The sequence below is a fragment of the Moschus berezovskii genome, chromosome 6 (genome assembly GCF_049115385.1).
Source record: "Moschus berezovskii isolate FMDL1 chromosome 6, NW_MosBer_1.0, whole genome shotgun sequence".
NCBI lineage: Eukaryota > Metazoa > Chordata > Mammalia > Artiodactyla > Moschidae > Moschus > Moschus berezovskii.
Window position 1 is genome coordinate 94224626 of NC_142465.1, and position 16960 is coordinate 94241585.

At 35.7% G+C, this 16960-nt stretch overlaps 1 protein-coding gene across 5 annotated transcripts in view; it reads right to left on the reverse strand.

Moving 5' to 3' along the window:
* PDE3A (phosphodiesterase 3A) overlaps positions 1 to 16960 on the reverse strand; it is a 376433-nt gene that overhangs the window by 146584 nt on the left and 212889 nt on the right. For all 5 annotated transcript variants that reach the window (XR_016037666.1, XR_016037667.1, XR_016037668.1 and 2 more), the window contains exon 2: positions 1338 to 1388. Coding sequence is in view for 2 of the 5 variants with exons in the window: in XM_055396504.2 (XP_055252479.2) it covers positions 1338 to 1388 (51 nt within the window). In the remaining 3 variants the exon portion in view is untranslated. The remainder of the gene's footprint in view (positions 1 to 1337; positions 1389 to 16960) is intronic.

A 16960-nucleotide genomic window follows, 5' to 3' on the forward strand; every position in this document is an offset into this window, starting at 1 on the left:
CTTTCTCCTCCAGGGGATTTTCCTGAGCCAGGGGATCAAACCCACGTCTCTTGTGTCTCCTGCACTGGCGGATGGATTCTTTACCATTATGCTACCTGGGAAGCCCCCTTATCCCAGAAACCTGGGGTTTCTTGCTGGTGTTCATCTTTTCCTTTGATAGATCTAGAATTACAAATAATTGACCATGTATTCATTACCTATCTGGCAGCAAATTCTGATTTAAAATATTAAATGTGTACAGAGGGCGAGGTGTTGGAGAAAATAGGGAGAAAGAGTAAGGGAAAGCGAGGCATAAATTCTTTTGGATAATGCTGATTTAATTGGACTGATTTATATTATCTACTCATCAAACTGATATCAGACAAAAATGAACACACAGCTATTAAACTTGCCACTAAAAACAACTGACTGTACTTTCTCAGTGACCTAAATTAAGCTGTTATCAATGAAAACTTAATGACAGAGCAGGTCAAGTCAACTTGGTAAAACCCTGGGGAGAATTTCATATTTCAAAATGATTTTTCATATGCAGTACTGCAAAACCAATTCTCTTTCTCTTAACCATATTTTTAGTGTCATTTTTTATTTGGCACATTTACAGTCAGGTAAGTGCAGGCAACTAAGAGAAAAGTGATTTTTCTCTTTCTTCACAAAGTATCCTAGGAGGAGAGATATTTTCTCAGTGTAAAATTCAGCCTTTATTCTGTCAGGCAAAGTAATTATGAAAGCAAAACAAATCCACATTGTCTAATTAGGTCATTAAAAAGCATAAATGCGTCATGGAAGATTTCTCCTTGCCTAAGACATAAAGTAAGACAATGAGAACAGTCTGGTAATATAGAAAGGTTTATAATTTGTTTCTTTTCCTAAATAATAGGTCCTTTCATCTTTCTGTTTCCCTAAGATGAAGACAGTTCATTTAGAGACAAAATCTGTAATTAGTTCAGGGTTTACTGTGATTATATTTCAAAATATTTAACCAAAACCAGGAAGATAGAGACAAGAAGAAATACACAGAAAAATTATCAAAGGAAGTGAATAAAATTAAGAGAGTAGGTTGCTGATCAAAATAAATTCTGCAGAGATGAGATGAATATAAAATCTCTATTGAGAGGAACATGAGCACAACCAATCTGGGATGCTAGAAAGCTCTTCAGAGGAATATACTGATATCTGCCCTTAGGATTTGAAACCAGACTTTAATTACAGCTAACTAAAATAAAAACAAATGGTATGACTGCTGTGCCTCTTCTTCTCTGTCCTTATTTCTTGAGTTTTAGAAAAGTCATGGCTCCAAGTGTTAAGCAACAAATTGCAAAAAAGGAAAAGAAACTTACCTGTGATCCTCGTGGCCCTCGTTTGTGGTCCCATTCTGAATGCCCCATGAGCTGTAAGACAATATCATAATGACAGTAAATTAAATGATACCTATTTTATATGTCAACAACTTATAGTCTTTCTTTTATAGAATAATAGACTTTTGAAACCTATGTTTTAATAGTCAGGTATTAAATAGCTTTAGCCTGCCAGACTCCTCTGTCCACAAGATTCTCCAGACAAGAGTACTAGAGTGAGTTGCCATGCCCTCCTCCAGGGAATCTTCCCAACCCAGAGATCAAAACTGCTTCTCTTATGACTCCTACACTGGTAGAAGGTTCTTTACCACTAGTACCCCCCTGGAAAGCCCCAGAGGTCAAAACAGTATAGCAATGACAGTAAATTCAATTCAGTTCAGTTCAGTCACACAGTCGTGTCTGACTCTTTGTGACCCCATGGATTGCAGCACACCAGGTTTCCCTATTCATCACCAACTCCCGGAGCTTACTCAGACTTAGGTCCATTGAGTCGGTAATGCCATTCAACCATCTCATCCACTGTCAACCCCTTGTCCTTCTGCCTTCAATCTTTTCCAGCATCAGGGTCTTTACAAATGAGACAGTTCTTCGCATCAGGTGACCAAACTATTGGAGTTTCAGCTTCAGCATCAGTTCTTCCAATAAATATTCAGGATTGATTTCCTTTAAGATGGACTGGCTTGATCTCCTTGCAGTCCAAGGGACTCTGAAAAGTCTTCTCCAATCCCAGTTCAAAAGCATCAGTTCTTTGGAACTCAGCTTTCTTTATAGTCCAACCCTCACATCCACACGACTACTGGAAAAACCATAGCTTTGACTAGATGGACCTTTGTTGGCAAAGTAATGACTCTGCTTTTTAATATGCTGTCTAGGTTGGCTATAATTTTTCTTTCAAGAGCAAGTGTCTTTTAATTTCATGGCTGCAATCACCATCTACAGTGATTTTCAGTTCAGTTCAGTTCAGTTCAGTCACTCAGTCATGTTCGACTCTTTGCAACCCCATGAATCACAGCACGCCAGGCCTCCCTGTCCATCACCAACTCCCGGAGTTCACTCAAACTCACGTCCATCAAGTCGGTGATGCCATCCAGCCATCTCATTCTCTGTCGTCCCCGTTTCCTCCCATCCCCAATCAGTGATTTTAGAGCCCCCCAAAATAAAGTCTGTCACTGTTTCCATTGTTTCTCCATCTATTTGAAATGAAGTGATGGGACTGGATGCCATGGTCTTAGTTTTCTGAATGTTGAGTTTTAGTCCAACTTTTTCACTCTCCTCTTTCACTTTCATCAAGAGACTCTTTAGTTCTTTGCTTTCTGCCATAAGGATGGTGTCATCTGCATATCTGAGGTTATTGATATTTCTCCCAGCAATCTTGATTTTAGCTTGTGCTTCATCCAGCCCAGCATTTCTCATGATGTACTCTTCATATATGTTAAATAACCAGGATGACAATATACAGCCTTGACGTACTCCTTTCCCGATTTGGAACTAGTCTGTTGTTCCATGTCCAGTTACAACTTTTGCTTCTTGACCTGCATACAGATTTCTCAAGAGTCAGATCAGGTGGTCTGGTATTCCCATCTCTTGGACAATTTTCCACAGTTTGCTGTGATTACATAGTCAACAGCTTAGGCATAGTTAATAAAGCAGAAGTAGATGTTTTTCTGGAACTCTCTTGCTTTCTCAATGATCCAATGGATGTTGGCAATTTGATCTCTGTTCCTCTGCCTTCTCTAAATCCAGCTTGAACATATGGAAGTTCATGGTTCATGTACTGTTGAAGCCTGGCTTGGAGAATTTTGAACATTACTTTGCTAGCGTGTGAGATGAGTGCAATTGTGTAGTAGTTTGAGCATTCTTTGGCATTGCCTTTCTTTGGGACTGGAATGAAAACTGACCTTTTCCAGTTCTATGGCCACTGCTGAGTTTTCCAAATTTGCTGGCATACTGAGTGCAGCACTTTCACAGCATCATCTTTCAGGATTTGAAATAGCTCAACTGGAATTCTATCACCTCCACTAGCTTTGTTAGTAGTGACGCTTCCTAAGACCCACTTGACTTCGCTTTCCAGGATGTCTGGTTCTAGGTGAGTGATCACATCATCGTGATTATCTGGGTCATGAAGATCTTTTTTGTATAGTTCTTCTCTGTGTACACTTGCCAGTAAATTAAAATCTTGCCAGCAAATTCTTGACAGTAAATTAAATTATACCTATTTATATGGCAACAATTTCTACTCTTTCTTTTAAAGAACAATAGGCTTTTTGAAACCTATGTTTTAACAGTAAAGTATTATATAGCCATCACAAATATAACATATCTAAAGTAATACACCTCTTTTTAAAAATTATTTTTTATCGCGGTAAAAGTCACATAACATACTATTTTAACCATATTTAACTGAATATTTCTATGGCACTAAGTACATTCACATTGTTGTGCAGCTCTCACCATCAGCCATCTCCCTAATCCTTCACTTTCCTCAACTGAAACTGTCCCTATTAAAAACCAAGTCCTCCCCAACCTTGCCCCTACCCCCTGCATCTAACAATGCACTTTCTGACTGTATGAATTTAACTTGTATAGTGGAATCAAAAAGCATTTTTCTGTACCTACAGTATATTAGAATGCATTTCTCAGGTTAACTTGTGTCCGGCAAACAGACTGAAAAAAAAAATCAACTTCTGGCTTGATAGCTAATATTTCAATTACAGGTTGTTGTTTTTTTGTTTTTTTTTTAATATCACTGTGTGACTAAACAAGTCTGCTAATGTACAGCTTTCCTAGTCTGTGTCAGGAACATTCTAGAGAGATGTTAAACCATGTTAAGCTTTACTTACTTGCCATTAAGCTTCTAGTTTATTAACAAAATATCCTGCAGAAATCTACTAGTGTAGCCTAGCCTACTGTCAAAAATGATAAGAACCAGAAGGCCAAAATATTTCAATAATTTAAAATTCTGTTTTGATAAATCACGAAAATATGAGAGTTCTAAGGAGCAAAAATTATTTAATCTGAAATATGCCCCCAAAGTTACAAATATAGACTTTTATAAAAACAGACTATAAAACACTATCAAGTTATTTCCAGAGCTTTAACAGCACTGAGCTACTTTGCTTCAGATCATGATATTTATTTGCTGAAAATAACATTTACTGTGAACAATATTAAGAAAATGTAAGATATCAACCAAGAGGAATAAAATTCCATTTCTCTGTCCAGTCACTCACTAGTCATGTGTACCAATGAAAGAACTCCTTACCAATAAGAAGCTATCATGCTAACAAGACATATTGTAAAGCATGTTTATATATATTAGTTTTTCTATTCAATAGCACTGACTCTTCATTAGATACAACAAAAGACAAAGAAACTGTTCATAATAGCAACAAAAAGTAATATGCTCTTGAACATTAAGAAATGTTTGATAATCATACACAGAAAATGGTAAAGCTTCACTGATGAACATAGAATGCTTCTGTCTGAGAAGTTATTTCAATAAAATTGTATTCATTTCTACCCAAATAAATTTATAGGTTTAACTCAATTTCAATCAAAAGTTTGTTTGTTTTAAAGATATTGAAAAATAAAAAGAACCTAAATTTTATCTGAGAGAATAAACTAAGAATCAAAATATCAGAAGGGATAAATATCCTAAATATATTTAAAATATATTAAAATAACAAAATTTAATTCAAATTATAGGATAATGATTCATGACTCAAAATATAAATGAATGAACTGTAGTGGACAGTTCTGAAATAAATTCAGGTATATGTAGCAACAAAACATGAAAAGAAAATATAAGAATTAATGAGTTTTTGATGAATTATTCAATCAATGGAAAAAAGAAAAAGTTACAGAGCTGAACCTTATAAGATACATAAACTCTAGGTAGATAAAAAGAGTTATTTTAAGAAGATTAAACTGTAAGTATTAGATCAAAATAAAAACAAATACTTAAACTATCTTGGAATAAAAAAAGAATTTCCAAATTTTTAAAAATGTCAGATCAACTGATCAGGATACCTGAAACCTTCAAGTGCCTTCACAAATGTCACACTGGTAAAATATCGGCAGTAAATGGTAGGTAAAGAATAACATCTTCAGTCCACTAAGAACTCTACATATTTTAAAGAAATACAACCCTAGTAGATAACTGGAATAAAGGATAAGGACAATTTACACAATAAATATTAAGTCAAGAGGTTTATGGGAAACAACTACTTTTATTAGAAGTGAAAGAAACTCAGTGTAAACAATAACAAAAAACTACTGTTGCCTACTTTATTTGAAAATTGCTTATGTTGAATATTAGGTGAAGATTTAGGGAGATAAGTGTACACATATATTGTTAAGAAAACATATATACTGAGATATATATGCATATATATACAACCCACTTATACAGACACACAATATGTATGTTAATTTTAATACATACTATATACCATTAAATATCCATACCCTTTGATCAGTAAATAAAATTGTAAAAATCTGGTAGTTACACTGTGCTAATCACTTTGTTGTTCAACATAAGGGGAACTATTCAAAAAATTACAGTGCATAAAAGAAAAGAATAGAGCAATTAAACTTTGACTTTTAGAAGCTTTAAAAGTTACGTGAGAAATGCTCATGGTATAATAAGTGAAAAATACAATTAAGTAATTTAAAATTACTCATTTTTATTAAGATAGTCAATTATTATAAGCCTTGAAATTACTGTAATGATTTAAGTATAGTTTGGCTAGCACACAATCCTGGGTGAATTAGCCGAAGACAGTCATCACGTAAAACTGAATGCTTGCATAGGTGATCTGTCCTGAATGCTTTAATTTTTCAGTTTGCAGATTTATTGGCATACATCTGCCAGTAAATATTCATTAATTCTAATTTAAAGTTAGTTACAAGATTAAATATTAATCAATCAATGAAACAGTCTGATTCAGAAACATAAAGTAAGAATATTTTTAATCAACTATTCACTACAACTATGAAAACAAATGACACATTTCAGTCATCTTACTGAAATTTTGGGAGTATCTTTGATTTATAATAGGGAGATGAGATGCTTGTTTTGACAACTATAAAGAGATGATAAACTTGGGTACTAGACTGATAAGAGAAAAAATGATTTTTAAGCAGAAAGCTTACTTTCTCCTTTCTCACTATTCTGTCTAGGTCTTCACAAGAAAACAGTTTATAAAATGCTTTTATGACCATTATCTTCTTGCTAGTGAATTTAAAATAGCAGGGTAACTTGTAAATTCTACTATGTATGAGTATAAAAATAAAAAGAGGTAAATAAATAACAAACATAATTTGTAATCCACTTATACTAATTTAAGGGAGAATATTGAATAATGACAGGTGCTATGTCAAGAACATAACATTTCTCCAAGATCAGAACTAATATAAAAAAAACTTGGGATTCACTGCCCTTTGCCATTAACTCTCTTAAAGACGACTTTTAGTCAAACAATATAAACTTTCCAAATGTGACTCATTTGGGTCTTCACTTACTACAGAAGAGAATTTGATAATTTATAAACTAAAACTTATAAACTTCCAATAGTTTCACTCTCTGACTTTTTAAAATAAACTATAAAATACTAAATATACTAAATGTGTTATGTATCAGTGTTATTTCCTTGCAGTATACAATAGAATAATGAGAAAGATTTAGGCCAAAGGAATTCTATTTTATCATTATATACTTATGTATTAATATCATTGTGTGTGTGTGTGTTTGTTAGTTGCTCAGTCATGTATGACTCTTTGTGACCCCATGGACTGTAGCCCATCAGGCTCCTTTGTCCATTGAATTCTCCAGGCAAGAATATTGGAGTGTGTTGTCATTCCCTTCTCCAAGAGACCTTCCCAACCCAGGGATTAAACCTGGGTCTCCTGTATAACAGGCAGATTCTTTACCATCTGAGACACCAGGGAATTCCAATTAATACAATTATAATATTTTTTAAAAAATCTGAGTTGACCAAGCATGTGGTAGTATTTCAAAATGATACTGCTACTACTTTTTAAAAGGTAATTAAAACTTACAGTAATCTACATGCTATGCAAAATATTTAGAAAATAATAAACTCTGAAATAGTGAATGAGATGCTAAAATGTCCTCTATTCAATAAGACAAGCAATAAGAGAGGGAAAGGAAAGTAACAAAGATTTTTGTCCCTTTGGGCTTGAGGAAATCATACAAGGACTTTATCATTTAAAACCTATTTTTCATTAAAGAAATTTGAATCAAAATTTAACATTATCTCAGTTTTGAGTGTATGAGGTTTACTATAGTATTTTCTTGCATTTTTTTATTAAATGCTGAGAAAGAGGTTGGCAGGGTGGGGGGTACTGGTTAGGGTGTCAGGGCTCTATTCCTTCCCAAGATCATTGCATATCCGGCACAGGTGAGAGGTGAGCGAGGATTACCTTCATATTAGTAGATGATAGCATCTGAAATGTTTACACTATTTACATTATTTATTTTACAGTACTGCCCTCAGATCATGGATCTAAGACTAAAATGAACACCATTCTTTCAGTATCATTTTTTAAAAAGCTAGTCATAGTATGATAAACTGCCTGACTTATTTAATACCACAGATTATTTAAATTAAAACGAAGCATTGGACCACTCATCAGTATTCCCATTAAAGCAGAACCATAGACTAAATGTTTTAGAAAGTACAGCAATACCTCCCTAGCCCCACTCTCTTTACTAATGATCAGGACAAATAAAAAAAAAATTAGTCAGTTATAATAAATAATGAAGAAGAGAACTTGCATCATAAGCCAATGAATTATAGAATTCCGTGCAAATTGATGTTGACATCATGTCAGTGAGGAAGTCAAAACATCCTTTGAATCAATAGGTAGTATCAGTGTTAAATTGCAGATGTCTAATGCAGTCATTTGTTATTATCATGGGATTAGATGAAAGACAGAAATGGGTCACGGACAATGAGGAACAGAAGTAGAATTTGTGGAATCATTTTTTTTTTCTTTCTGCAATTGAATTTATATGGACTAAATGTTCAAGATAAGTGAACAGCAGTATGATACCTAGGTCACTCTGGGAAAAGAGACAGAAAGTTTATTAATATGATATGATACTCTTTTTGGAGGAGGAATTCTTCTGATTTTATAATCTGTTATACATAGGTTCTAGAAATATAGAAGAGAGAGAGAGAGAGAAAGTAAGAGTAAAACATGAATAATACATGGAAAATTCAAATATATTCTGTTTGATAAAGAGTACAGGGCTTCTTAATTCATAAAGAAAAAAAATGTCTCTCTCTCACCTTCTATAAAAAATACCCTCTTGGCTATTTAACTGTGATTATTCCTTTGGGTAATAATATTTTAATAAACATCTAACCAGGAAGTTTGAAGACATATAGGTCACCAAGTTTATGACTACACATGGCAAACAGAAGGAATTCTCTTTAAAACTGTATACCTTTCCTTCATTTTCGGTTCCCATTAATCAGGATGCGTAAAAAGAAGATGCTTACATTTATTCCCAGGAAACAAAATATACTTCTTTGCAAAGAAACATAATTTGTTATGTAAAGCATTTTGAAAATCCTAACTTCCTGGACACTAAGTAATTTTCATCCTTATGAAATAAATTCCTCTTTTATTTTTAATAATCAATTTCTACATCACTGCCTTTAGCTAACAGAATGTTACACAGTACTTAGTTCCAAGGAAAACAAAACTGCTGCCAAACATGGAATTTAAAAAGTTCACAGGGGAAGCAAATGAGAAGTTAGCATGGAAACAAAATGGTTTCAACCAAGCAAAGATATTTTTAATAATATGAGAAATGCAGATAGCTGAATGTGTGTTTCTGTAGGCAAAATATTTTCCTTTCTCGTTTATATTTTTCCCTGTGCTATGTTCTCCTATTGTTTTTCGTGTGTTCTATAATCATGAATGTCCTTTTAAGGATTTCTTGGGTGAAAAAGCATCACCAGAGTTATTACTAAAGGGATGAAAGCTGTAGGAAACCACAACTGAATGCAAAATTTAATATATATATATATATTTGCATGTCTTTTTTTTTATTTCTAAAAAAGAATTTTATTAAAAAAGCACAAATGCAAAGAAATGAACAGAGGAAAATTTATGCGTCGAACCTGGACTGGTCACTTATGATAATACACATGCTACAATTCCATTCTCTCCAATCATTCCACCTTCACCCTCTCCCACAGAGTCCCAAAGACTGTTCTAAATGCCTATGTCTCTTTTGCAGTCTCTTATACAGGGTTAAATTCCATATATATGGGTTAATATACAGTATTGATGTTCTTCTTTCTGGCTTACTTCACTGTTCGCTGATGACATGATCCTCTACACGGAAAACCCTAAAGACTCTACCAGAAAACTACTAGAGCTAATCAATGATTACAGCAAAGTTGCAGGATATAAAATCAACACACAGAAATCCCTTGCATTCCTATACACTAATAATGAGAAAATAGAAAGAGAAATTAAGGAAACTATTCCATTCACTGTTGCAATGAAAACAATTAAATACTTAGGAATATATCTACCTAAGGAAACAAAAGACTTGTACATAGAAAACTATAAAACACTAGTGAAAGTAATCAAAGAGGACATGAATAGATGGAGAAATATACCGTGTTCGTGGATTGGAAGAATAAATATTGTAAAAATGAGTATACTACCCAAAGTAATTTATACATTCAATGCAATCCCTATCAAGCTACCAACAATATTTTTCACAGAACTAGAACAAATAATCTCACAATTTGTATGGAAATACAAAAAACCTCGACTAGCCAAAGCAATCTTGAGGAAGAAGAATGGAACTGGGGGAATTAACCTGCCGGACTTCAGGCTCTATTACAAAGCCACAGTCATCAAGACAGTATGGTACTGGCATAAAGACAGAAATATAGATCAATGGAACAAAATAGAAAGCCCAGAGATAAACCCACGCTCCTATGGACACCTTATCTTCGACAAAGGAGGCAAGAATATAAAATGGAGAAAAGACAGTCTCTTTAACAAGTGGTGCTGGGAAAACTGGTCAGCCACTTGTAAAAGAATGAAACTAGAACACTTCCTAACACCATACACCAAAATAAACTCAAAATGGATTAAAGATCTAAATGTAAGACCAGAAACTATAAAACTCCTAGAGGAGAACGTAGGCAAAACACTCTCCGACATAAATCACAGCAGGATCCTCCAAGACCCACCTCCCAGAATATTGGAAATAAAAGCAAAAATAAACAAATGGGACCTAATTAAAATCAAAAGCTTCTGCACAGCAAAGGAAACTCTAAGCAAGGTGAGAAGACAACCTTCAGAATGGGAGACAATAATAGCAAATGAAGCAACTGATAAAGGATTAATCTCCAAATTATACAAGCAGCTCCTGCAGCTTAATTCCAGAAAACTAAGTGACCCAATCAAAAAATGGGCCAAAGAACTAAACAGACATTTCTCCAAAGAAGACATAAAGATGGCTAATAAACACATGAAAAAATGCTCAACATCCCTCATCATCAGAGAAATGCAAATCAAAACCACAATGAGATACCATTTCACACCAGTCAGAATGGCTGCTATCCAAAAGTCTACATGCAATAAGTGCTGGAGAGGGTGTGGAGAGAAGGGAACCCTCTTACACTGTTGGTGGGAATGCAAACTGGTACAGCCACTATGGAGAACAGTGTGGAGATTCCTCAGAAAACTGTAAATAGAACTGCCATATGATCCAGCGATCGCACTCCTGGGCATACATACCGAGGAAACCAGAATTGAAAGAGACACATGTACTCCAATGTTCATTGCAGCACTGTTTATAATAGCCAGGACATGGAAGCAACCTAGATGTCCATCTGCAGATGAATGGATAAGAAAGCTTTGGTACATATACACAATGGAGTATTTCTCAGCCATCAAAAAGAATGCATTTGAATCAGTTTTAATGAGGTGGATGAAATTGGAGCCAATTATACAGAGTGAAGTATATATTTGCATGTCTTAAAGAGGCAAGATGTTTCAAATATGAAAATATATAATGATGGAGGGTAACAGTCACACTGTTATCCTCACATTACTCTCAAGTAAACCATTCTTCTACTTCATTTGTTGAAAACCCACAGAATGGGAGAAAATATTTGCAAATGACGCAGCCAACAATGGATTAATATCTAAAATATACAAACAGCTCCTACAACTCAAAAACTGGGCAGAAGACCTAAACATACATTTCTGCAAAGAAGACATACAGATGGACAAAAGGCACAAAAAGAGATGCTCAACATCAATAAGTATTAGCAAAATGCAAATTAAAACTAAAATGAGGCATCACGTTACACAGGTCAGAATGGCCCTCATCAAGAAGTCTACAAATAACAAATGCCGAAGAGGGTGTGGAGAAAATGGAACCTTTCTCTTCACTGTGGGTGGGAATGTAAATTGGTACAGCCACAATGAAGAACAGTACGGAGGGTCCTTAAAAAACTAAAATAGAGCTACCATATCACCTACTCTAGTGTTCCTGTTTGTAAAAGTCTATGGACAGGGGACCCTGGTGGGCTGCAGTCCATGGGGTTGCAAAGAATTGGACATGACTGAGCACACACCATATGATCCAACAACCCCACTCCTGCACATATATCCAGAGAAAACCATAATTCAAAAAGATTCATACATCCCAATGTTCACTGAAGCACTATTCGTATATATATTTTAAATGTATTAGTTTCAGGTGTACACCGAAGTGAGATATCAACTATACTTCAGTAAAAAATAAATGAAATAAAAAAATAAAATAGCTATTTTTGAAAACATAAAAATAATATATATGAACTATGATTTATATAAGATTATACAGTATAATATATATTTATTATTATATATGTATATATAGTCTGTATAGTACATACATGGAAGTATAACATAAAACCCTCTTTTTAAATTTAACACTATTCACTAAACAAATATTTCTTACATGCCTATTATATGCAAGAAATAATTCTAGGCATAAACTATCATCAGTGAACAGACCAAGATGCATCTGTATTCTCTTGGCTCTTATACTTTTAATGAAAAGAGAGAGAACATAAGTAAACATAAACCAGGAGATGATAAAGCTATAAAGATGCCTACAGTAACATAATGGATAGAGAACCAGTGGGAAACTATGGGTCGGGGCTGACAACAGAGCTAATTTTATGTAAGTAGATCAGGGAAGTCCTTTCTGAAAAAGTGACGTTTAAGATGCTTGCCATGAAATTAAAAGATGCTTGCTCCTTGGAAGAAAAGCTATGACAAACCTAGACAGCATATTAAAAAGCAGAGACATTACTTTGCCAACAAAGGTCCATATAGTCAAAGCTATGGTTTTTCTGGTAGTAGGAATGTGAGAGTTAGACTATAAAGAAGGCTGAGCGCCAAAGAATTGATGCTTTTGAACTGTGGTGTTGAAGATAACTCTTCAGAGTCCTTTGGACTGCAAGGAGATCAAACCAGTCAATCCTAAAGAAAATCAGTCCTGTATATTCATCGGAAGGACTGATGCTGAAGCTTCAATATTTTGGCCACCTGATGTGAAGAGCTGACTCATTAGAAGAGACCCACCAACTGTCCACTATCCTCCACGCCCCCACAAAAAAAAAAAAAAAGAAGAAACCCTGATGCTGGGAAAGATTGAAGGCAGGAGGAGAAGGGGACAACAGAGGATGAGATGGTTGGATGGCATCACTGACTCAATGGACATGAGTTTGAGCAAGCTCCGGGAGATGGTGAGGGACAGGGGGAGCCTGGTGTGCTGCAGTTCACGGGGTCGCAAAGAGTCAGACATGACTGAGCAATTGTACAACAACAACAAAGGTCAGGGAAGTCCTTTCTGAAAAAGTGACACTTATCAGAGACCTGTATAAAGTGGGTGAGCTGACATACAGGTATCTGGGGGCGGGGCAAGCAAGACAGAAGACACAGAAAGTGCAAGACTGTGAGATGGGAGCAGAAGTGGTATAGCTGAGGAGCAGTGGAGCATCCTGCAGCTAAAATTTCAATGGATTAAAAAAAATTATGGAAGTCTAGTTGCTTTACGATATTGTGTTAGTTTCTACTGTACAGCAAATTGAATCAGCCCTATGTATACATATATCCCCTCTTTTTGGATTTCCTTCCCATTTAGGTCACTACAGAGCATCTTTGAAACCATAGGTCTCCATTTGGAATTTACTGCCTCCCTGTGGTATGAAATTGTCCAAAAATGTTAATCATTAGCTCCACTAATTAAAAATAACAAAGTACACTCTCTAGAGATATACTCAAGGACCAGAGATTCTTCCTTCCCCAATCTCTAATTCAATTTTATTCACTGCAACAGGACTTATGAAGCATATACCATAGGCCACAAAGGCACCCTTGTATTAGTCATAGTACATAGTATAATTGTGTTGTACCTTTACACATGGGTTTTGTTTTTCAAAAGTCATAAAATGCATAAGAGCAGGGGTTGCTTTTAAACTGCAGTTACTATGAGAAGCCCAGGACTTTCCATTTCATAAGCAAATTAAAGCTCTTCTTTACCCTTGGCATGTCCCCTTTGAATTCTTCCCGTGTCATAGTTTTATAATCCCCTTAGTCATTATGTTTTTACTCTCTAGGATTCCATGTGGGAAGATGGGTCTGTACTACTCATTCCCCTGAGTGCAGGGCCCACTGGATGGCAATCACCAGGCATGGGAGGATGGGAGACGGATACTGTGGAGCAGAGCAATTCCTATCTAGTACTTGATGTTTCTTTACTTGGCCTCTTGTTATCAGTGGAGTAAGAAGGTCAAGGCTATGCTGTGCTCTACTGTAAGGGAACTGGAAATATATAAATTTAATTATAAAGGAGGGTAAATCTTTTTCAATATCATTTGCATAAGGTTTTTTGAGGCCCTAAACCCCAGCGAAGAGCCCTGGAGGGCTGGGTGACAATGTGTGGGAGCCTCAGGGACTTTCTTAACAACTTTGGCCTAAGGCCCAAGTCAAATCCAGACTTCCATGGGCCTCCTGGGAGACTCCACCAGCCTCCGCTGGGTAAACAAGATACCATCAGCAACCACAGGCCTAGCTTCACCCACTACCACTTTATCACATCCATCCACAGCCAATCCAGTCCACTCTACAAGGAATCATCAAGTGATGGGGACACTGCTGAAGGTCTAAGGTGGGGACAGGGCATGGTTACATCACTAAAATATCCATCAGGTATCACAGCGGGTGTCACAAAGCTTTTTTTTTTTTTGGTGGCTGTTACTATGTCTTGCCTTTTACTCACTGGGTTGGGGGTGGGGAGCAGAAATGAATCTTTTTTTTTTCAGACTTAAAGGTCTTAACCTTCATTCTTCAGGGATCTTTCCCAAGATCTAAATCTCCTTTTTTATTATTCCCCAAATAATTTAGCTTTCTCCTATTCTCCCCATCTTGACTCTTCAGACAATTTAGCAGAAAAAGAGGATTCTTTAGCATTTACCCTCCTTAGAAAGATCCAAGAGGCTGAAAACAGTAAAGCACTACATATGACTGAAATTAAGGGATATGTTTTCCTTTCCCAGTTGGTGATAACTACCTAAATTCCACTCACTTGGCAGAGAATAAATCCCTGAACCTAACTCAGCTTTCCAAATCAGCAGCCAGTATAAATTTCATAAACATAGGGGAATAAGAAAACTTAAATAGAAAGACATATTACAGAGTTTGAAATCCAGTCTAGATACTGACTTTAAGTCTTGTATCTCTTTCTGATAAGGATAATAATGATGTTCCCACACTTTGGGAATGTTTCCATAATTCTATTTCTGTCCCTGTTATCAAAATTACAATCACTACTCTAAACCTAGATGTAGCTATCAATGCTACAAAGCTTCCTTTATTTTTACCTAATATATCCAGAATATCTTGATTACATGGAATTTTTTTTACTAATTTGCATTTGGGGTACTAAACTAATAATAATGCAATCTCATCAGTTTTGGGCTTAACCAATAGGGCTTTTCTGGTAGCTCAGCTGGTAAAGAACCCACCTGCAAGGCAGGAGACCCTGGTTCCATTCTGAGTCAGGAAGATACCCTGGAGAAGGGATAGGCTACCCTCTCAGTATTCATGGGCTTCCCTGGTGGCTCAGACAGTAAAGAATCTGCCTGCAATGTGGGAGACCTGGGTTGGAAAGATACCCTAAAAGAGGGCATGGCAACCATTCTAGTATTCGTCTCTAGAGAATCCCCATGGGACAGAGGAGCCTGCTGAGCTACAGTCTATGGGGTAGCAAAGAGTCGGACATGACTGAGTGACTAACACACACACAGTGTTTCCTTATGAGATATTTTATAAAGAAATGGCAACACTGTAAAATAAACTTGTGAAGTTTTGCATAATAAGTACTTGGATAATCCAAATACATATTAACATTATTAAAGTTTGGTGAAGTGTTAAACAAAGGAACTCAATTCAACTAATGTTTTAAATATACTTGATCAGAGAACACTTGTTTCAAAATAAATTAACAACTTTACATAGAACACATTCTGAGAAACTTTTAAAAATTGCTTACAGTTTTCTAAATGTTTATCTAATACATTATTTTATTTCATTATAAAAGAATGGATGCGTGTTACTCCTCCTTTATAGCTATGAGTCAACAGAGGTAAAATTAAAACACAATCACTAGGCTAGAGGCTAAATATAGATCAAAATTTAGGTCTGCTGACTATGAATCATACACTTTTCTTCTGTAAAATGTTTAACAATGAATAATTATTGTGTTCAAACCAAGTGTAATGTCTTGGTCAACTAAATGTGTGTGTTCGTGCATGCTCAGTCATGACTGATTCTTTGTGACTCATGGACTGCAGCTCACCAGGATCCTCTGTCCATAGAATTTTCCAGGCAAGAATACTGGAATGGGTTGCCATTTCCTACTCCAGATCTTCCCAATTCAGGGATCAAACCTGTGTCTCCTGCATTGAAGGAAGATTCTTCACCACTGAGACACCTGGGAACCACAACTAGTACACTGGTAAGGGAAAAAAAAAACTCATAGGATTTGATTTGTCTTCATGGGACTCATGGTGGTAGTTAATGCAGTAGATTTACTTCTCCAAAATCCATTTTTCAAGATAGCCGGGAGATATATCAATAACCTCAGGTACACTGTTGACACCACCCTATGGCAGAAAGCGAAGAACTAAAGAGCCTCTTGATGAAAGTGAAAGAGGAGAGTGAAAAAGTTGGGTTAAAGCTCAACATTCAAAAAACTAAGATCATGGCATCTGGTTCCATCACTTCATGGCAAATAGATGGGAAAATAATGGAAACAGTTACAGACTTTATTTTGGGGGGCTCCAAAATCACTGCAGATGGTGACTGCAGCCATGAAATTAAAAGACACTTGCTCCTTGGAAGAAAAGCTATGACCAACCTAGACAGCATATTAAAAAGCAGAGACATTAGTTTGGCAACAAAGGTCCGTCTAGTGAAGGCTATGGTTTTTCCAGTAGTCATGTATGGATGTGAGAGTTGGACTATAAGGAAAGCTGAGTGCTGAA